Genomic DNA, 23,972 nt, shown 5'->3' with positions numbered 1-23,972 from the left:
GGCAACTCTTTGATCGCTCCAGGCCAACAACTAGACTAGTGGTCAGCATCTTTTGGGATGGCTTTCTTGTTGTTCTTAAAGCAATTTTTTTGCTTTAAGAACAAAAAAATAGTCGCAAACAAAGTCTCAATTTTGCTAGGACTAAATTTTTTTTAAATTTCTGTAATGTGAATTGAAAATTAAGAAATACTTTTTAAAATAATAAAATAAATTATTTTAATATTGGAATTATTTGCTCTTCAATAAAATATTCTGAGTCTATTTTCAGTGATATCTATTAATTTTTTCATTAAAAATTATTTAAAATTTTAATGTTGTGATAATTCACCCGAGAAACAAATAATTATTGAAAATTGAAATCAATATAAATGAATTTTTTTTTTGCTCGAAGTAAAATGAGTGAATGCAGTATAAAGTCCAATAATAGTGATAGCCGGTGACTCTTTAGGTAAGTGCAATATAAATACAAGTAATTGTTTGCGACAATAATAGCGAGCATCAATGATAGCGGCAATCGTTCGTCATTTCTCTTACTTTAGCCGAACATTTTCCTTCAAATAAAACATCGCCTTAATAGGCACTTAAGTATGTACATGAAGCATGAGCTTCAGGGGCGGATCCAGCTTCTTTTTTTAGGGGGGCAAAAAAAAAATTTTTGGTAGGGGATTGGCAAAAATGATTAGGATTGATAAAATTAGGGTAAAAAAATTTTTTGAGAGGGGGCAAAATATCCAAAATATTCAAAATATTCCAAAAAATACCCTCTAAAATTAAAAAAAAAAATTTTTTGAGGGTGGGCATTTGCCCCCCCTCACTTGTATGGGGATCCGCCCATGATGAGCTTAAGAACTTTACTAAAAAATTTAAGCATCCTATTTGAATGTATTCGAATTGATGATCGAACCTATTTTCGGCCTCTCATTGATCACAACATGCTATATTCAAATATATGTCTAAGAATGATCAAATAAAATCTTCCAATAATTTTCAATTATTTTAATAATTTTAGGAGTAGCTATCAATCGTATTCTAATTTTGAATTTTGATTGAAGGATATGCAACAATTATCTGAATTAATAGTGGCCATTTTTTTCTTGTGATCAAATTAATGGTATTTTGATCCAAATGAAACTTATAATTTCTAAACATATTTTTTTAAGAAAAAAATAATGGATTTATTTCTCTAATTTTGAACATTAAAGTAATTATATATAATTGTAAGTATTAAATTGTAATCAAAGAAAATAATTATATAAATCGCTTTCTAAAACTTGCCGATGCTTTGGATTGAGAGAAAGAAAGATAGATCTTTGGTGGAGAGGAGTGCTTGTCGAGGCGGTGATGGGGCGAGAGGTTGCAGAGAGCTGCGTTGACGCCGTGGTGATCGAGATGGTATCAGCGTTCTGTCACAAATTCTACTCCGCCGAACCGGAACTTGCTGCCCGCCGAATCGAGGCCATTGGCTACCAGGTTGGCCACCAGCTTGTCGAGAGGTGCTCTTCACAGCTTATCCAATTTTGATTTGCCAATCTTTTCTTTCACAACTTGTACCGTATTTTCTTTAGAAATCAGACAAATCTGGAACTCATGGTTCAAGCCTTCAAGGTTGTTCGATTCACACTTGTTGTGCTCTCAATGTTCACTAAACCCTAGGCTATATTTCACTTTATATAAATTTAAGAATGGATTTGTTTGAATAGAATGGGATTTAAGAACTGTTATTATACAATGATAGTTATAAACTGCCTGAGTATTTTGGAATATTGATGCATAATATAACTAAATCCCCTTGATATGTTAGTATTGGAAGACAAGTAAAGATGCAAAATTGTATTGTTATTGGAATCCAAATATTAATGCCAAGGATGAAAATCATGATCTTACTTATTCAATCCAAGGAAGGATGTCAGGATCCCACAGATGTATGCTAAAGAAGGAAATCAAGAGCCAAGGGATTCATGCCGATGAAGAAAATGTTTAATCTATTTTTAAAATATGCCTTTTTGGTTGCTGTGAATATTTCCTAGTTTCATTCCTAGATCAACTTATATATTAACTATCTTCTTTCAAATACTTTGTGAATTAGAAAGTATACATTCCTACTTTTATGTTCTCTACATGGTATTAGATCCTGAGCTCTTTTGATTGCATATTAGCATCGATTTCCCTTCACATTCTCAACCTTCATCAACCCATCATTCGTTGGCCCACATCGCCTGATGCAAAGACCTATCATACATTGTTGTTTGTCGTCGTCATTGTCATCCTGAATCCATCAGTGATATCTCCCCTAGCTACTCTCAAATTGACGCAATTTCTTCACTACGTCGCCAATATTTTTCTAGAGACTTCTTTGCACAACTCTCTTGTTGAATTTTTTCTGCATATTATAGACTTCAATTCCATATGATTTATTTTCTCCTCACCATCACATGTCCAATATTTTAGTTCCTTCAAATGTCATTAACTCCGATCTCTATTTTATGCCAACTTTGATTTCGATTTTGACAAGGCCTTTGTTTTCGCTTTGACACCAATGACCTCTTCACATTGCTTTGTAACACAGCTTGTGCATGTAACACTAATTTCTCGATTTCTCCTCATTGTTGCATGTCTTCTATGATTCTATTGACGCCATTACTTCTCCCCTTCGCTACACTCACAACAGTAGGGTTTGGAGACATCCAAACCTCCATTATTTTTTTCTAAAATATTCTTCATGTTCCTTAGCTTTTTATTAACACTGTGTTCATTTAAAAACTCGCTCATGATTAGGAGACTAGGAAGATAATTGGACTTGTTAAAGGAAAAATGTGGACCTTACTTTCTTGAAACATCAAGTCAAAGAGGATCAATAATTATCTACTTTTATCTTTCCTTTTCTCCTCAAATAATGATACAATATGGCTTTAATATTGTCGGCCTTGTCACTGTTCAGTTAAAATAAAAAAAAAAAAAACATTTCCTTATCTTTTTAAAGGAGCTGATGTTAAAATTTCATTGTGATGTTTGTAAAATTGCAAAGCAAAGACTCCTGGGTAGTAATGAAAGAGTTTTTCTTCCCTTTTACTTGATTTATAGTAACATATGAGATCCCTCCTTTAGTCCTATTATAATATGCACTAGGTGGTTTGTTTCTTTCATTGATGATTGTACTTGAGTATCTTGGATTGTCCACCTACTTTCATTATATGATCCATAACCATTTTGTTATTAAAACTAAAAATATGCTGTAGCCATATTTTCAAAGGAATAACTCATGACTCTTTAGGCATTATTACTCAATAAAATTGGGCTGCATAACTGAAAATTGATTTCTTATTAGGAATAACTAGATCATTGTAATTCCAATGCAATGCTCCAAAATGATATTAGGGAGAGGTTGTACTTACAACTAATTGCATTATAAATAGGCTAATTTCCAAAGTTGTAGAGTTCAAAACACCAATCGAAGCATTCTATTAGTTTTATCCCAATTTGAATACTTCAAACAATTTCACATCATCAATCTTTGATTGTACCGCTCTTGTGCTTGTTCATAGTAATAATGGAGGAAATTGACCTTGAAGCAATCAAGTGTATTTGTATGAGTTACTAAATCCCCAAAAAGAATATAATTACCACCATCTATAACCAAAAAATTATTTATTTCTATTGATTTCACTTTTAAAGAGTTACTTTTCTTTGACGAACCTTTTATATTCAAGGGCTAGTGTTTTACTGTAAACGATAAGAATAAAAACTTGTTCTTACTAAATCTTCCTTACATACGTCTTCAACTTCTAAAAACACTGCCCCCATGACTTGTCAAGAAGAAATGGAATTGTTTCCTTACACTCACAACTCAAAAATCTGGTCACGATCATGAATGGACCTCGAGGTCACACTAAATCTTAATTTAAATGAAATACGTTGAATAAGTCCTAACATAATTTCATGTGCTGATCATTAGGTATATCTCTCTGCCCTCCAAGAACTTAGGTGGTCAGAGTATAGGAGTCACCCTCACTTCATACTCCAACGTATCCTTGAAGCAGGGACGCTAGCTTTAGACCTTCCTAAGCACCCTGAGTTTGATTACTAGAAGTGGAGTTAGTTTGATGGATGCAACAACAAACGGTTGTCATGGCCAATCTGTGATAATGGCTACTGCAAGAGCTTCAGCCAAAGTTAGGGGTTTCATACAAAGAGAAGAAGGTTTAGTTTGTAAGGAGAGGAGCTCAATGTCTGCTATCCCATGATTGTGTGACTACATGCATGTGTGAATGCGGTGCGAATATTATTTGCATAAGTAGAAGCATTTCATCAGGTTTATTTTTCTTATATTTAATTTTAGAGGGCGTATGCCTCACAAAAATTGATGCAATGCACACCACACATCATGTGACACGTAAGCCTCACATAGGACTCAATGAGGCATTAGGCGCCTCATTGCAAATTTCTCCAAAAAGCACTGAGGTATGTCTTGAGGCATGCCTTATATTATGTAATTTTAAACAATGGCACAAAATTAATTTTAATTAATAGAATATATTGTTGTCTATAGCATCAGACTATATAAGTCTATATTAAGTGGTATAAACCTTCCATAAAATAATTGCATTTTATGAGGATAAATTATTATCATTGTTTCTGATATTGCACCATATTTTCAACGACTGAAACTCTATATTAATTGGCACAAACCTTCAACAAATGGATAACTTTTTTCTGCCTAGGATAAACTTATATTAGTGTTTCTGAACCATCCATATGCTGTTCAGGTATACAATGGACTGTCCTCGGTTTACTGATCATCTAGAGGCTATCAAGTTTATATGCAAAGAATTCTGGTCCGAGCTCTTCAAGAAGCAGATTGATAACTTAAAAACTAATCACCGAGTTAGCCCAACTTGAATCAGAGAAGCTCTCGAGTCCTTATACCTTTTCGTGGTTATAGAGATGACTGTCATTGGAACTTCATTGCAGGGTACCTTTGTTCTCCAAGACAATATGTTTCGATGGATTGCACGCATATCGCCAAATCCTCTGCAAGAAAACTCAACTGAGTCTTCTACACCTAATGATGATAATCAGGCAGCTCAAACCACAAGCATGCACCTCTACTTTCCATGTGGTATCATAAGGGGTGCTCTTACAAGTCTGGGAATTCCTTGTGCTGTTTCTGCAGATATATCCAACCGACCTGCATGTAAGTAATTTGTCCTTCTCCGCCTTACATAGGATCTCAAGAATACTTTATGTCTTCATTAAAATGTATGGATAAACATGTCTGCATGGTTTAAAGTTTTACTGCCAACTGTGGGGACCAAGATAACTCGGCTGGTGCTAGAAAATTAGTCTAGCTGGTTTACCTGGCTGGGCGCTGGAAAAACTTACACATGCTATGCGTTAGTCTGGCAGTCCTTGAATAGATTAATAATTTTTATTAATCATATGAAGTAAGCATTTAAAATATGGTGATGTTGGTGAAGCCTTAGATTTTTTTCATTAGATATTTTTGTTTGCTGCATTGATGGAGCAAGAAGATCAAGATATACTGATCTGAATCCTGTTCAAGCTGCTTTTGGTTTTCCATTATTTTTAGCTTTTCATTTGGGATACAAATTTGTTTGATCTTTTAGGGCTGACTAAATTTGAATGGATATTAAAGGGTCATTTGAGATTATTATGTATATTGTTTATGTTATTTTAAAAAAACATTTGAGTTTTTATATGCACAATTGTTTAAAAAAAAAACAAAAAATAACACTATTCCGATTATACCATTACATAATCAACCTGTATGATTTAGAAGTTAAGTGGATAAATATAAAATAAAATACATCCTTTGGGGTATGCAAATCAATATTTCATGCTTGATTTTGATATTTGGCCTCATTGCTAGAGTTTTCTTAATTTTATAATCAGAATTTAAATATTATATTACTATGATTAATAATATAAGTGGATGAGTATAATATTTTATTTTTTTAATAATTTTTTTATCTTGGCTTGGTGTTTAGCTATCTTATGTTATCTTCTTGCTAATACAAGTTCAAATAATCTATAGACCTAGCAAAATTGATAGCATGATTTGTAAATTTCAATAACAACTAAAATGTGTTTTTTATAATTGTAAATGCAAATCAAATTGTTTTTATAATTAAAAAACAAAATATCTTAACAAACATGTTTTTTATCACTTTATTTTTTTGTTTTTTTTTAAAGAGAAATGAATAGGAAAAGTGATCCCAAACAAGCACTTATTTTAAAGCTTTGTGTTAAAGGATCTGCTTTGACTTGGTAATTACGGTTAGGTGCTATTGCACACAAGAAACTATAATGATTATTAAATTTAGATGAACCTCTATGCTACATACTGGCGAGAATTGGAGAGAATGATTGTGCATTTCATTTCAACATTTGTATAGTATTTTTATAATCCTAGGAGAGCTTCTTATAGAAAAAATATATAATCAAAGAATAAAAATTGCCGAATAATTATAGTAGTTCATGAATTATTTAGTAGTAGGCAAAGTAATAATTACATTATAATTATGATAGTCCACTGATTTATAATCAGGTAGCAGGGATTACATCTATCAATAAGGTAGAAGCATAAGAGGAAGGAAAGAGAGTTGAAGCTTTGGTGAAACCCCACGCGCAAGCGAATGAATAGATATTATCCGTTCCAAGCTTGCTTGATAATTTCTAAAAGACTATCCATAATAATCCTTTGTTGATAGTAACAACGAGTTGATCATATGTGGTTGCGAATTGAGTACAAATTAGGCCACTATGAAGTTTATTCTTCATAAAATGTCTATTAACTTCAATATACTTTGTATAATCATATTGTGCTATATTGATAGTTAGCAATATTCTCATCCGACCGTTTCATTCGACCATTTAAAATTTTAGAATAATGTTTAGTGATAACAAGTTATAGATTCCCAACATGATAGACCTAAATTTGGCTCCGGGTTAGATTTTTCTACCATATTTTATTTTTCTTGAAGTCAAGAGATTGCCTTGTAAGAATATATAATATCCTGAAATTGATCTTTTTTCAACCATGTAAAACGCATAATCTATATCTGCATGGTTCAAGTGTCAAATCTTTCCATTTTTTAATAGATTTCTTTTGCTCGATGTTTCTTTCAGAATATTTTTGAATTATATGTATTGCCCTAATTTGTGATTCTTTAAGATTTTACATGATTTGATTTGCCCCTCCAACAATGTAGGCAATTTCATATCATGTATGTGATAAGTAGATAAGTCTTCCTAGTAGTCCCCGATATGAGATTTTTTTCTATTGTTGTGTATTCTAGAACATCTTCAAATTTGCGATTAAATTCCATGAAGCTATGAAGCTCTCGATTGATTTGCATCCTAACTTGTCTTTTTTTTTAATAGGTACGTTGTATATTCAAATTCTATGTTGAGAGTGTGCAACTTCAATGCCAAAAAAGTATTTTAGCTTACTAAATTCTTTGGCTTTGAATTCTTGGAGCAATCTTTTTATTAAATTCTTCCTTCCTTCCAAGTCACCATTTGTCATTATAATATTGTTAATATAAACTAGCAATGTGTAGACTCTCCCTGAAGCCACAAGTTTTACAAATAATGTATGAGCTCCTTGACTTAGTTTATATCACACTTTAAGCATTACTTTTATGAATCTTTCAAATCGCACCTTGCATATTGTTTCAACCCTTACCAGGCATTTTTCAGTTTGCACATCTTTTGTTTTGTGTTTGATCAAAATCTTGTTGGGACCTCTATATATACTTTCTCCATGTCACCATGTTAGAAGGCATTCTTCACATTGAATTACTATATCTTTCAATCCACATTAATTGTTAAAGATAAAAAAGTCTAACATCATTCATTTTAGCAATTAGAGCAAATATTTCAAGATAATCAATCTCATATACTTAAATGCATCCTTTGGCCTACTAGTTTGGCTTCATACATTTGTAGTGAAACATCAAATTTGTATTTTACAATAAAGATCTATCATCATTCCACTAATTTTTTTATAGCTTTATCAAATGTCATATTTTGGTTTTTTTTAAGGCTTTTATTTTTTCCATCATAGTATTATTCCAATTCATATTATTTAAAGCCTCAGAAATTATTTTAGGTATATGAATAATATGCAAGCTAGTAAGGAAGGATTGATGATTATGAGTAATTTTTTGTATGATAAAAATAATAGAAGAGATATTTAGTGAAAGTTCTTGTACTGTTATTCCTACTCTTAATGGTTTCCTTAGCGAATTCTATGATAAGGATTGATTCGATTGATTGGACTTCTGTAAATTGACATGCTTTGCTTCTTGAGTAAATCTATAATGGCCAAGTAAAAAGTTTTTCTCGTATATGATCAGGTTGAGTAGGAGTGATGATTTTGGAATAGAGTAGTTTGTTGGGATGAGGGGCAAGGAAAAGCAATCTATGAGAAAGCTTTATTTATTAATGAGTTTTCTTCCTTATAATAAATAGTAATAAAATAGTGATCTTTTTAATTGAAAGTGTTATCAAAGGACACTTTGATGGGGACATCAGATCAGCGTGGAAGGTTTATCAGAGACGTGGCCGCCGATCTACGGCCACGATCGAGTCCCTGTATTTCTGAGTCATGATTGTATTTTATTTTATGCATTTTCTTATTTGCTTAGGTGTCGTTATTATTTCCCTTTGTACCCCTTTCATGGGAGTGGTCGCATGTAAGCCCAAAGGGCAAGTTGGTCTTTTATTTTCTTGAGTCTTTGTACCCGGCTATTTATAGCCTCATTTCCTTTGTTTTGGGTAATGGATGATTATGATGAGAAAAATTTCTTGCACTTGTGTGTTTGAGAGTGTTTGAGAGTTCTAGGAGAGAACTTTGGAGAAATCCCTAGGAGAGGGAGATCGGATCACCCACCAACCTTGGAGACGGCCGGGTTCGTGGTCTTTCTTTATCTTTTGACTTTTCTCCTTCCACCACCACCATCGGGCATCGTTATACCAAACCCTTTTCCATCTCCAAGCCATCGTCTCCTCCCAACCAAGCTATACAATTTCATTCCCTTCCATCAAGCCGCCGGCCACCCAAGGACCTCCTCAACACCCCACCGAGATCCCCTCTCCCATCCGGCTCAAGCCGCCGGCCACCCAAGGACCTCCTCACCACCCCACCGAGATCCCCTCTCCCATCCTGCAAGCCGCCGGCCTCATCAACCTCCTCCACCCTTGAAATTCAAATCTCTATTTGAATACTTTCCATAAATACTTATTCTTGATTTGGGAAGATCTAATTTCAACATCCAAACAATTTTGAATTTGAAATTTCCTTTCCTAATTTTGAGAGAACCTTTGTTAGGAAAGTTTCCAAAATTAGCAATATTTGAATTCAAATTCAAATAGAGGTAATTAAATATTTTCCTAAGTCTAAAACGATTTTAGGCAAGCTTGAACACATGGCACCCAAAACCCCATCCACCTGATAATGCCGCCAGCCCCTCTTCCCTAACCCATCAATGCTCAATTAAGTATTGCCTAAATCTAAACCCAGCCGTTAGGAAATAATTTCAAATCCTTATGTCCCTATTGGCTGAAATTTTTCCTAATAACTAAGCTCTAATTTATGACCAGAAATCAGAGCTTGAATTTAGGAAATAGATCCCACGTCTTCTCAATCCCGCCGGCCTTCCCCCTCTGTATCCCGTATCTCCCCTCCCTCTCATACCTCCTCTCCACCTTGGTTTCACATGAGGCTTACTTCCGTAACTGTATGCTACCTCTAATCCCTTTTCCCAGCACCGAGAGAGAAATTTCTTCTCAGATTTCTAAGAGGAAAGCTGAAATCTTTCAGATTTCCTGAAGGACCATCCAGATTTTGGCTAGAAAATCTGAGAACTTTCTCAGATTTTGGAAGGACTTGGATTACTTCTTCAGCACACCTTGAAGAGAACATCGTAGTTCTCCAACCTTGTATATTCTTCAAGAGTAGTTGCTACCGTGGAGGATCTCCACGTCTCCTTAAGCAAAGGTTTTCTCTTTCCCACTTGCATTCAATTTCTTCTAAATCTATCTTCTATGCATCCTACGTCTCGTTGTTAGATTAGGGATTTAATTTGAAAACTACTATTTTGTGTTGTTTTTATTTTCTTAATTATTTTGAGAGCTCAATGCTCGGAGCATGTAATTTAGCCTATGTAAAGCATCCCTTTATTTGTTTTCATCGTCGTTGAGAATTACTAGTAATTTGATTTCAAAATTATTCTAATCAAAGAATTGTGCAATGTTTAAAATGAAGTTATAAGCATGTCACCTAAGTTGTCCTGCATCACACTACACTTTTCTGGTGGAGGAATGATATCATTTATATCATTTTGTATGGGTGAATAGCCAATGAAAATACATTTAATTCATTGAGGATCAAGTGTTTCTCTATTTTAGGAGTGTATATGAATAAAGGAAACTTCTTCAAATATTTTGGGAATATTGTTGTTTGAGGTATAGAAATGGGGAAAGAATTTGTTTATGATTTGTAGGACTCTTGAACTCAATGATTTTTGTAGGTAGATAGTTTATGATATGGATGGTGATTTAAATTACTTCCTCACAATATTGTTTTGGACATTTTTTTGAAAAAAGAGAACCCTTGTGATAACAAGTAGGCAGTTGCTCTTTCATTCAACCACTCCATTTTATTATATTGTTATACACGTAAGATGACTCGTGCATTATTTTTTTTCTTGGAAGTATCAAGAGAGAGAATGGCTAAAGTAGTATTTGACATTGTCATATCCAACTCTTTTAATATTAACACCAAATTGATTTTTGATTGTATTGAAAAGGGTGGAAGGATGATACTTACATTGCTTTTGACGTTTAGTAAAAAGATGCATAATATACAGGTGCAATTGTCAATAAACAATACAAAACATCAAGCCCTGGAAATGTTTGATTTGGTGGATGGTTTTCAAATATCATTATGAATGAGAAAAAATAGTTAAGTGTTGTCACTTACTGAAAATTTGATATAGTTACTTCGTGCTAGTTTACAAATATCACAATGAAATTGTAAGATATTGATTTATATGAATAATGAAGAAAACATGATTTTGAGATTAATAAATGATGGGTGGCTAAGGTGTAGGTGTCGAAGTTAGATATTTTTATTGGATTTAAGGATATTTTAGAGGAGATAATATTGAAGGTTTTAGGAGTTTTTTTTATCAATTTGTTTGTCAAGGTGGTGGAGAACATCACTTTCTTTTGTAAGCTCGATTGACTTTCCTGTGCCATATTTCTAAAAGACACAAGAAGAATAAAATATGAAAATGCACTTGAAATTCTTATGTAGCTTTTGAATGGATAAAAGGTTGGTAAATAATTTAGATATATGTTCAAAGTGTGAGCAATTTATTTATAAGAATATCTTCTTGATTTGACACGATGGTCAAGGATCCGTCGACTATGTTATTTTTGAGACGTATGAAATAAATTTATGAGAGGAATTGGTCATATGATATGTATCTCTTGAATCAATAATCTAGGAGTAGGAAATTGGCATCTTTGAGACTATAAAGGCATGAGAGGAAGAGGTAATGCCGATAATACTTACATATAAGTACCAGTTTTAGATATTATTTTTCAAGTGCTCCTAATAAACCTTTGCCTTTCCATACCTTAAGAAATTGCAAATCAATTGAGACAACTTTAGATGGTTCTTTCGAGTAATGAAGGATGCAAAAATAGAAAATATTTATGGCAATATAAAGATGAAGGCTAGAGTTTTAGAAAAATAAGAGAAAATGAAGAAAGTGTAAAAATGAAGGCCAGAGGATTGTGTTAATGCAATGTTGAAGGTTGCAATAATGGAAATAAATGGTAGAGAAAAATTCTGGGGCTCTAACATCATAACTAAAATTGTATAAAATTTATTATATATTTCATTTCAACATTTGTGTAGTATTCATAAAATTTTACAGTAGTTTCTAACAGGAAATATATAAAATCAAGGAAAAAATAATTATATAATCAATATGATCGTCTACAAATTTATGAGTAGACTGTAAGGATCTCATGAATCAATGAGGTGACGATTTAAAAGGACAAAAATAGGGCAGAAGTCTAGCTTATATATATATATAGAAAATATTTATGGCAATACAAAGATGAAGGCTACAGCTGTTCTTATTTTGACATCTATCCATTGTAATAACATCATTTCAATTATGCTCAACTTAGCTATCAATAATTCTTTAATGCCCAACAAAACAGGCTTAATTGTTAAGTTGCGTTGTTATAAAATTTACTATTAATTCTCAATGACACCCCCTTACTGCTATTAATGAAACCTATGCGTTAAGATAGCACTTGTTTGCTTAAACCCTCATGAAGTTCCCATTAAAATTATAATAAAAATTAGAGAAGTATCAATTCCATTAAATTTTTTATAAACAGATAATGTACTTAGGTTTCGTTTGGGACAGCTTTCTTACTATTTCTTAAAGCGACTTTCTAGTACAAAACTTAAAATTTTTGTGCTAAAAAAATTGCTTTAAGAAGCAGTAAAAAAACCCGTACCAAACGAAGCCTTAGTTTGCTTGAAAAACAACTATGACATGCTATATTGTATCTTCTAATCCACTGATCTTCATAAACTACTGCTTATTCCTTGCATCTTAATGCTCCCTACAGGTTCATTCGTTGTACGCATAAAAGCTTGACATGTGCAGAATAATGGCGTGTAAGGTTGGGAAGAAAATCGAGAGGGAGTAGCTTTTCTTTCTTTCTTTAATTAATATTTTTAGCTGCTGTGTTATTATCAGGAAATGCTACTGAAATATTTGCTATTGATTTATCTAAATCCACGTTTCTTGCAGGGATCTTCTTATTTGTGTATTGGAAGGAAGTCATTTTATGTAAATTTGCTGGAAGCCAAAGCTTACAGCAGCTGACCAAGCGATCACATACATCACATTGCTTCTATTAGTGAGATCTCGTGATTACTTTTATCTGAATTTATGATTCCTCTATGCTTATACTCATTTTTCCTTCTACTTAAAGTGCTTAATCAGATGAGCTTTGCTGCAAACCATCTCTTTGGTATTTAATTTTTCCTTTGATATCATGGTTCATTTTTATTTGTTGAAAAAGCATACTTTTCCATTTCCAAAGTTACTCTTTGTCGAAATGGATCAACACAGCTCATCTTGATCTGTCGGTTGGGTGCTTTGGCTATCAACTAAGAGGTCTTAGGTGCGAGCCTTGCGTATCTAATGTGTGTGTGAGTATCTTAATTGGCCTAAAAGAGAGAAATGAATCATGATAATTATATGCTTTCATAATAAATCGTATTGGCTCTCTTTCCAAAGTTATTGCACTATGTAGTTATCACAATTAGGGAAAATTATTATGTGCGCTGTCTGGACTCGTCCGTAGGCTAATCCGGGCGTGCTACGTCACCCAATACATAGTGCATTGATTGAATTGGCACGTCCGGATTGGCCTCCGGATGCGTCGGGACTCCCACAATTTGACTTAAACTTTGAAACATGCACTTATTGTTGATTGTGATTGTAGGGATGTGAGTAAAATTAACGGTGGAATAACTAAAATACTAAGCCATACTAGACTGGATTCGAATAAACCCTTTGTCATTATATCTAAGTATTGACGTGACTTTATGCAGGAAATCGAAATGCTTGATTGTGAAAATCGGAATGCTTGACTTTATACCCTACAGATTCATGCTTTAGGGGCTGTTTGGTTGCTAGATTTAGGTTTCGTTTAGGACTACTTTCTTATTGATTTTTAAAGCATTTTTTTAGTGCAAAAATTTTAATTTTTTTTATTAAAAATTTACTTTAAGAAACAGTACAAAGCCGTTCTGATTTTTTTACTACTTTTTAAAACGATTTTTTGATACAAAAGATTTCAGTTTAAAAAAATTTGGTTCTAAAAAATTGCTTTAAAAAGTATAAGAATATTATCTCAAATGAAGCCTTAGTTATAATATAGGTTAAAACTTGAAAATTAACTTTTTGAGCTATATTATATTTGACAAATTTTATTTTCATCCGATTTTAAGTTAAAATTTATATATAAGACCGGTCAATATTGAATCCGAAGTGAAAACCTGACCCGAAAATTTTGGGCTGACCTGAATCCGAAGCGGGTCGGGTTTAGGTCTAGTTTTTCCTAGAGAAAACTCGGTATGTGCTCGGTATAACTCCGTATTGGTCTTCACATGATGATATTCCTCGTTATTACCAAATAATATCTAGCAATATCGAGCAAAAACCGAGTTTTTTGGCGTTGGGAGGACGCATCTCTACGTCAGGTGGGAGGACTCAATAAAAATTCTCCTTTGAGACTACTTTCTTATTACTTTTTAAAGCAGTTTTTTAGTACAAAAATTTTTATTTTTTTACTAAAAATTTTCTTTAAGAAACATGTAAAAAGCCGTCCTGATTTTTTTACTATTTTTTAAAGCAAATTTTTGATACAAAATATCTCATTTTAAAAAATTTTGGTATTAAAGTGTTGCTTTAAAAAAGTGTAAAAAAGTTATTTCATTTGAAGACTTAGTTATAATATATTTGAAGTCTTAGTTATAATATCGGTTAAAACTTGAAATTCAACTTTTTGAGCCACTTAAACTATATTATATTTGGCAAATTTTATTTTCTTCTGATTTTAATTTAAAATCCATATATTGTCAACATTGGGGAAGATTACAGGGGTATACTTTGCTTCTCTTTTCTATGTTATGTAAAATTATAATTGAATATTTTTTTTCAATTTATATTAGTAGTGGTTTAAAATTTATTAGATTTGCTTGAAGATTAATGTTCTATATGACTAATTTATGTTGCATTAATCTTGAAAAAAACTCAATAATTTTTAAAATCATTCTAATATAATTTTGTTTCTGGATATTCCTACATAAAATTATTCTAATATTATTATTCATTTAAATTCAAAATATAAAATCATATTCAAATACTTTATTATAAATTTTTTTTTGGATTGGAATGTTCTGATAAAATTATAATTTAGGGTTTAAATTTATTGAATTTATTTTAAGAAGTGCATAGTTATAAATTTTCTTTGTATTGTATTCATTTTAAAGTAAATCTAATAATTTGCGATCTCATTGTGTCAAAAAAAATTTTGAAGATATTTTGAGGTAATTTGTTTGAATTCTATATCCCAAATATAAACTTTTTTCAATATTTTTTTAAAAAATTTTATGGTGAAAACTACTTTTTTTGAACTATAACAATTTGGCTTCATTTTAGAAAGGTTTTTTTTATTGTGCTTAAAATAGTTTTTTAATTAAAAAAATCAAATTTTTATTAAAAAGTTGTTTTAAAAAGCAGTAAGAAAGTCGTCCCAAATGATGCCTAAATTGTTTTTCTAGCATTGATTTTATAATCAATTTTATAAAACATCGTAATCATTCCGCACAAACACCAAATCGATTATGTCTATGATTTAAGATAAATGGGAGATGATTCGACATCTATAAGTTTTAAGGCAAATTTGTTAGGAGAAAATATCAAAATTGAGTGACGTCAAATGAGCTTTATTACGTTTGAAATATTACCAATATTATCAAGTAATTATATATCATTTCAATATTACTAAAAGTTGATCAACTAATTTATTAGTTAAATAATCAAAATAATTTTAACTTAGACTTCATTTGGGATTTTTTTTTTAATTCTAAAATAACTTTTTAGTACAAAAATTTCTAATTCACATATTTTTTATATTAAAAAATTATTTTAAAAACCAATTAAAAAAACTGTTCAAATGAAACCTAAATTAAAAAAAAAAAACCATAAACAAACCTATTGAAGATAACTAAAGAAGTTTGAGTCTACTCAAAAAAAATATAGAAGAAAAAGTTCATCTTTCTAATCCACTTGTGGCACGTGTGGCAAATCCATGCAGCTGTCCTCCATTATACTGACCTCCAAGTATATCCCTTCCAAAATACTAACCAAAAAACATCAATCCAAATTCTAGAAGACCTTCAAAACAAAAATAATGAGATCGAGTTTGTGACCGAGTAATCGACGAAAGATATTCCTCCTGTCTCATTCATGAACTTTTATTCTATCCAGTGAACGTACGCAGAGGAAGGTACGGTTTTAGGCAAAAAAGCGCCTGTACCGAGGCGTACCGAGTTTTTTGAAAAAACTCGGTACAGGCGCTTTTTTGCCTAAAACCAAACTTTCCTCTGCGTACGTTCACTGAATAGAATAAAAGTTCCTCATTCATACTCGAATCCTCTAACCATCTAAAAAAAACACAAATAATAATAATAAATATATATAAGTACCAGCTTACTCATGTCACATCATCATTTCAGCCGGTCTTGATCTATTAGTTGGGAGCTCATGTTATCAATAAAAAAAAATTGATTTTAGTTGTAACAGCTTTTTGTTGCTTTCTAAAATAACTTTTTTAATATAAAAATTTATAATTAAAGTTTTTTTTACCAAAAAGCTGCTTTTAAAAAATATCTCAAACAAAACCTGTGTTTAAACATACATATTTGTGTTTGCGTTTAATTCGCTTAAAAGTTAAAAAAATCTCTTGAATTGAAAAAATTATTCTCTACGAACGTCTGACGGTGTCCGAAGACCAATCAGAATTAGCCACATTACTTTTTTTGCTTAGTATTGTTGTTTATTTGGTGATGTGGCATATTCTGATTGATCTCCAGACTGTCCGTTGTCCGCACCGACTAATTTTTGGAGGAAAAAACTCATTAATGAGTATGATAAATCTAGAGGTACTAAACAATAATTAGAGGAACAAATCAGTTAAACAGCTGGCCGCAAACATAGGTGGGGCCCTATGGTGCATGAAATTACACATTTGAATTAAATACTCAATAATTGCATGTGTGAGTTATGTATTTTTTTTATGTACCTCATTATACTAATATTTACTTTTCCTAAAAAAATATTAAAGAATTTATCACTTCAAAACTATAATATTTATATTTAAATATTCAACCTCTTAAATTTAATATTTATATATAATAATAATAAATAGACATGTTTGTTTAGTCGGCACGATCATAGTCGATAGGATAGAGGTCAGAAAGACTGTTGTCTGGTGATGGAGGTCGGAAGGGCCATAGTAGGTGATGGAGGTCGGGAAGACCATAGTCGGCTAGAGATAAAGGTCCGAAAGACTGTAGTTGGCAGGAGACTGGTGTCAAAAAGACTATTTTCAAGTGATGGAGATCTAAATGACAATAGTAGGCGATGGAGGTCGGAAGGACCTTAGCCGGCGGGTGACAGGGGTCCAAAAGACCGTAGTTGGCAGGAGACCGGAGTTTGAAAGACCATAATTATAGGGTGGTACTCCGGTAGAACTCTGGGCGTCAGGTGGTGGTATATTAGAAATCTGAGTCTCAAGTGATGGTCCGACAGAAGTTCAGATCTAAGGTGATGGTCTGAAAGAACTCTAGGCATCAAGTGGTGATCTGGCAGAACTCTGGGCATCAGATGGTGGTCTGGTAGAACTCTGGGCGTCAGGTAGTGGTTCGGTAGAAGTTCGGGCCTTAGGTGGTGATCCGAGAGAAGATCAGACCTCAAGTGGTAGTTCGGCAAAAGTCCGGGACTCAGGTGGTGGTCCGACATAACTTCGGGCATCAAGTGGTGGTCCGGCAGAAGTCCAGGCGTCACGTGGTGGTCTGGGAGAAGCCCAAGCTTCAGATGGTGGTCCGACATAAACCAGGGCCTCCAATGGTGGTCCGGTAGAAGTCCGGATGTCACGTGGTGGTCCGGTGGAGCAACGAAGTCAGGCGGTGGTCTGGCAGATCTAGGTGGCGGCCTCAAGTGGTGGTTTGACATAAGTTCAGGCCTCAGGTGGTGGTCCGGTGAAGGCGAGGGCCTCAGGTGGTGATCCGGCGAACTCAGATGGTGGCCAAAGAGGAGCTTCTTCCTTCTCTTCCTTCTCTTCTTGCTCCAGTCACCCTTTTCAAGAGAAATGAGGGGTCTATTTATAGAATTTTGAAGTGGCATGGCCCCTAAATAGGTAAGAGATCAAGAGTAAATGAGGAGTGGTTGGATGGACGACCGATGTTGAATCCCTTGATCATAGATCATTTGACGGACATTTGAATGTCTTAGGATGTCGGATTTTTGTGATCTTGGGCTCGTTCGATTTGTCTTGCCGAGCCGCTCAATTCGACTATAAACACGTTAAGTTTGGAAACCATTTGGTAAACCGTTTGATAATCCAAATTATGGTTCGAACCTTCTAATAGCGCTTCCATCCCTTGATTTGGACCCGTTTGGCCTCAGATTTGGTTGGATTTAATGTCGTTGGGTTCATATTCTCGAGACGCTCAGTTCAACTATAAGTTTGCTGAAATTGAAATTCATATGGTCCCAATTTTAATTTCGGAAGTTTCCATCTTTTTTTTGCATCGAGATTCGTGCCCAATCAAAATAATTTTTTGATGACGTATCAATGTGATTGTTTACCTATTTAATTGTTCTAAGAGTTAATTTAGGATCGTTTTTTTATTGCTATCTAAAGCAACTTTTAATTAAAAAAATATCTTAAATTAAAAATTTTAGTATTAAAATTGGTTTCAAATGTAATACTTTAAAATTGAACCAATGAATTTTAGAGGTTAACTTTATTAAAATATATTTAGAGTTCATAATGGATCTTTCAATATATTGGAAATAATCATTATTAGAAATTTTAAGAAATGTGAATGTCTGGTTGCTTGTTACCATCTATTTATTTCGAGAATCCGAGTGGGATCATGACAAAAGTGCTATTATATACCAGTTATCTTAGAAAATATGAATCTTGGTGAAAGAGACATATGAATGCTTAATGAAAGTATTCCTGTGAAATTTAGAGATCTGATTATATAATAGTAGCTATATTATTTAATTTTAACTACAGCAGGTAGAATATATAAGTAATTTTCGAGGACAAAATTAATGAGGAAATTTATGAAAACAAAATTGTTTTTTTTTTTTTTTTTTTGAGAAAACCTATAGCGGGTAAAAATTAGATGTCCTTAGAGGGTCAAAAGCTTGTTAAAAGAGCATCATTTGAAATAAAACCTGAGAGCTTTAGATTATATCTATTACAAGAAAATAAAAGCAAAGAAAATAAGAAATACAACGAAATTCCAATAAAGAAAAGCACGAACGACAGCAAGCATCCAAACTAGCACCCCAATTAACGGCTACAAGGAGCAGTCCAACGACCCGGAACCAATCGAAGAGAAGAGGGAAATAACATCCAAAAAGACTGCATCTGCAACAACAGTAGCACCAAAACAGCTCCCAAAAGATTGGATAAATGATCCAACAAGCAGCAGCCCAATGAGTAATCTCCACCAAGAGCAACCAATATGCTTGAAAACAATACCAAAAAGGGAATTAAAACCTTCAAAGACAAGCATAACCAAAAGGAAAATGGGGTAGCAATCCAACCCCATAACCAACACCGAACACCCACCAACAAGCAGATGGGCCAACAACAAAATTGTCAGCTAAACAAAAAAGAAAACACCCAAACAACTACCTTCTAGATTTCCTTCTGCAACGCTTACTGCCATGAGAAAGCGCTTTCTCAGTTACCTGACAAACATCTAAATCATATAATTCCATAAAGGAGTCATCTTGCTCAACATCCAAATCCTCACCCCCCTTACCCGATGATGATGGATATCCATCATGTCAAACCAAATACCCTAAACAAGTGACCCCCAAATTAGATACATGAACGTATAAACCATTTGGGGACATAACAGTTATAGGCACATTAACTAGCGACTCATATCCCAGCGATACAATGGATTTGCCACCAATAGTAACAAGGCACCCGACACAACATCTTCCACCTCACCACCCTCCACCTCAGCATGAGATAGAGCCAAAGCACAAGCCCCTGCATTTTCAAGGTAAACAAAATCACCACCACAATCAAACACAACATCACCATGATCCTTAGCCAAATTAAGCAAAGGAGAAACAACACCATCATCAAGTTGATCACAATTAACCACTTGATTCTCCAACAAAACACCTTGAGTCACATTAATGTCATGAGAAGAAGGGTCAACTGTCATAGCACCATGAGTCACATTAAAGTAATACGAAGAAGAATCAACAGCCGTTGCCCTGATCAAGTAAGGGACCAACGATTAATGTCCAACCAAAGGGGATCAATGCCAGTACCAACATCAACTTCAGGAGGAACTAACTCACTCGTCTAAATGGGTAAATCATTCTCAGGGAAAACAATATCATCAATAGGGTTCTCACCCGAAAGAGCGAGAACCACATTAGCAACAATTTTATCACCCACATCCATATCTAAACCAACCACGTTAGGCATAGCAATATTAGCTAATAGAGGATTTAAAATATGTCAATCAATTTAGAGTGTCCTAAAACCTTACAGTGAACACAATAGGCAAGGGATTCCGCCATAGATTCCTAACCAATCCAAACTTGGTCAGAGTACCTCTTGGTGACATCTAATTCCACAAGCACACGAGCAGCCGATGGCTCAAGCCATTTGAAGTAGCATTATCCATTCGCAGAGGATGACCAAACAAGGAGTCAAGTCCATGCAAAATTCAGGGAGAAAATATGTGTGGATGCAGATTGGGAAAAGACACCCAAATGGGTATAGTAGGAGAATCAATGTCAATATCTAAGAGAGGTATATATTTAACCAACTTCATATAACAATTGCTAACGAAGTAAGATCGGTGCAAGGAAACTCGATAATAATCAAGATAATTCAATATTTAATCAAAACGTTCCTGAAGTTCAGCAAAGTAATAGAAAATTCACCACAAAATTTAAGTTGAGAGAAAAACTTTCGGGTGACCTCCAGCGACAGCCGCCGGCCAGAAAATTTCCCTACCAACGCTATCAAAAAGCCATAACCAAACCTATTGAAGATAAGTGTAAAAGTTTGATTCTACTAAAAAAAAATATAAAAGAAAAAGTTCATCATTCTAAATTTCTAATCTACTTGTGGGCGTGTGGCAAATCCAACAGGCATGCAGCTGTCCTCCAATATACTGACCTCCAAGTTTTATCCCTTCCAAAATACTAATAAGAAAGCATCAATCCAAATTCTAGAAGAACTCCAAAATACAAACAATAACAATAATAAATAAATATAAGTAACCAGCCTGCTCGCTGACACGTCGGCATTTCAACCTATTTTTATCTATTAATTTGGAGCTTAAGATCAACTCCAATTCAATTACATAACACCATATGTCCTTCATTATACATTGTATTCGAATTCCAAATCTCACGTCAAAATTCGATAGGTGAACAGTGCGATGTCAATATTGACGTTAGAATGTTTACCTACGCTAAAAATTTGGATTGCCGAATTTATAGAAGACAAGCGCGAAAGAGGAGAGAGATTGTTACATTTGCAGGAAGCGTGCTAAAAAAGAGAAATGCATTTTGATTGGAGATGAATTATGGCATTTTAAAGTTTTACTGTATTTTAGAGTAAAAATGAGGTTTCCGATTGGAGATGCCCTAAGCTATCAATAAAAAAAAATTGGCTTCATTTGTAAAACTTATTGTTGCTTTTTAAAATAACTTTTTAGCACAAAAATTTTTAATAAAAATTTTTGAACTAAAAATTACTTTCTAAAGCTATCTCAAATGAAAATTTTGTGTTTGAAACTTACATATATATATATATTAGCTGAAGAAGAGTCAGCTTGAGGGAGGTTAAGATTAGGTAAGATAATACTCTTACCCGAATCTGTCTCGGGATGGTGTTGACTGGAGGACGGTTCAGCACTCAGAAGCAGAGGAGGCCGATCAGGTAAAGTGGAAATTACCGGAGGTGCATCTTTAATACTAGCCTTACTAACAGCACGCGAGGCAGGAGCTCTGCTCTTGCTTCTCCCTCTAGGCGGAGCCTTAATTGGAATAGCAGGTTTAGGGTCAGGGTTCTGAGGGCAAATAGCAAAGGAATGAATGAGGGAGCCACAACCTTCACACCTAGTCGGCTTCCAGTCATAAACAACTTTCAAAGTCAAATCCATTCCATCAATTTCCATAGGAATTTCTTCAGCTAAAATGGAGTCTTTATTCACCTCCACGCATACTCTAGCAAAAGTTAACCTAGTTCTATTTGCAGTAAGAGCATCAACGTAAAGAGGAATACCAATGTAACTCGCAATTTTCGAAATACCCGAAGGCGTCCAAAGAGCAAGTGGAAGGTTCAGAATCTTGATCCACAGAGGAATGGCAGCTGCCTCGTCTCTTTTAGGTTGAAATTTTGGATCCCACCTCTGTAAAATGAAAGGCTTTCCGAGCAAAAACCATGGTCCACCCGCAGAAACCATGTCATAGTCCTCAACCGCAGTAAACTTAAGGAGGAAGAAATCATCCGCCAAAGATAGAAGAGAGAGGTCACCTTTAAGCTTCCACGCTCTTTCCATGGCTAAACGAAGTCTCTCGTAATAGGGTCGGGGTCCGAGAGAGTAACCAACAAGAGAAAGGTTCCAAAGGGATTTACCTTCAGAAAGGTCTTTAGAGGCAAAAGATAGTTTTTTCGCCGGCTTAGAATAAGACATCGGCCACTCAGGTCTAGAACCAGAAGGAGCAGCAAGATTAGCCGCATAAGAGGAAGAAAGGGGAAGAGAAGGGGTCCCAAGGATGGAGGCCCCAGTAAGAGGAGGAAAGTCCTGCGCTAAAACCATCCCGGCCAAAGGCCAGGAAAGCGCCGGGAAAAAGCGCCGCCAAGGAGAGCGAAAAAGCAAACCCTAGCAGAGCTCACGCCAAGGAGTTGTCCCGGCGTGGCAATTCAATTCATCATTCTAATAAGTAGTACGGACCGCTGGGTGTGGAGTGCAGAGGAATCCAACTTTCGTGCGCCACTCTTAAATTTTTTTTGTAAATTTTTATTTTTTTCACAAATAAACGATTTTACATTTTTATTTTTATTTATTAGGAAACAGTTTAAATGGTATTAATGTGTAATTTTGCATTATTAAAAATATCAGTCATTTGAATTACTGTATATATATATGTAAGCTATTATTACTATATTTTTAAAAATTTTAAGATATCGCTCTAAACTTTTGCAATCTAAGAAGATAAATTTAAGAGTCATTAAAGAATCGATGCAATGGTCATAATCGTTAATATGTGTGCTCAAGAATTCTCAATAAGATTGATTGACTTATGAGTCTCATAACCATTTGATAGTATTGATATTAAATATTAATAAATTCTTAGGTTTATTCAAGGAGATTTTTTTTAATTACGACATTTTAGAGAAAAAAAATATTTAGTACTTAAAATATTTGAGATTCAAAATTGTCCTCTAATATTATAGGCGATATGATCATTCTAATTTTTTTATTCCAACCCTTATGTCATCCAACATCTTTTGATATTTTCTTATAATTTTCATTTGATTTCTACTTACATGTATAATATCCAAAACTTATTATTTACTAAATATACCACTTCATCAACCTCATCAGTCACGCACTTGGGAGGGAGAGCAAGAACAAGCAAGATCTCACAAGAAATACATTATTGATGAGACCGATGCACGATGTGAGCTAGCGGTCTCGAAACACTCAATAACACGAACTTTTATTTTATCCAGTGAACGTACGCTCCTCTTCGTTCGGTTTTAGACCAAAACAACGCAATACCGAGTACCGAGTACCAAGTTGTACCGAGTTTTTTAAAAAAAATCGGTATTGCGCTGTTTTGGTCTAAAACCGAACGTAGAGGAGCGTACGTTCACTGGATGTAATAAAAGTTCACGTCGGGATCTTGCCGGTAAGAGAATAGAATTTACATGAAGTTCATAGTAAATATTATGAATTTCGTGTCTTTTTTGTTAGTTAAAGTATTGATTGTTATATGAGTAAATAAATAATATATATGTTAAATAAATATTTATTCGGGTCGACATCGCGC

At 33.9% G+C, this 23,972-nt stretch overlaps 2 protein-coding genes across 2 annotated transcripts; one reads left to right on the top strand and one right to left on the bottom strand.

Moving 5' to 3' along the window:
* The first annotated feature begins 1,274 nt into the window (after positions 1-1,274).
* LOC110103268 (trafficking protein particle complex subunit 6B) lies at positions 1,275-13,114 on the top strand. The gene is made up of 5 exons (XM_020831910.2): positions 1,275-1,493; positions 4,764-4,881; positions 4,969-5,191; positions 12,682-12,735; positions 12,867-13,114. Exons 1-4 carry the CDS (start codon positions 1,342-1,344, stop codon positions 12,708-12,710), a joined length of 522 nt encoding a protein of 173 aa, XP_020687569.1. The 5' UTR covers positions 1,275-1,341; the 3' UTR covers positions 12,711-12,735; positions 12,867-13,114.
* Positions 13,115-20,256: 7,142 nt separating this feature from the next.
* LOC110103220 lies at positions 20,257-22,735 on the bottom strand. Its single transcript, XM_020831833.1, has 2 exons — positions 21,784-22,735; positions 20,257-20,393 (listed from the first exon to the last, which is right to left on the bottom strand). The coding sequence occupies exons 1-2, from the start codon at positions 22,733-22,735 to the stop codon at positions 20,257-20,259; spliced, it is 1,089 nt and encodes a 362-aa protein (XP_020687492.1).
* Positions 22,736-23,972: the final 1,237 nt, after the last annotated feature.

This window comes from Dendrobium catenatum, unplaced genomic scaffold (assembly GCF_001605985.2).
Source record: "Dendrobium catenatum unplaced genomic scaffold, ASM160598v2 fragScaff_scaffold_1117, whole genome shotgun sequence".
Taxonomy (NCBI): domain Eukaryota; kingdom Viridiplantae; phylum Streptophyta; class Magnoliopsida; order Asparagales; family Orchidaceae; genus Dendrobium; species Dendrobium catenatum.
This window is presented reverse-complemented; position numbering and strand designations above follow the sequence as displayed.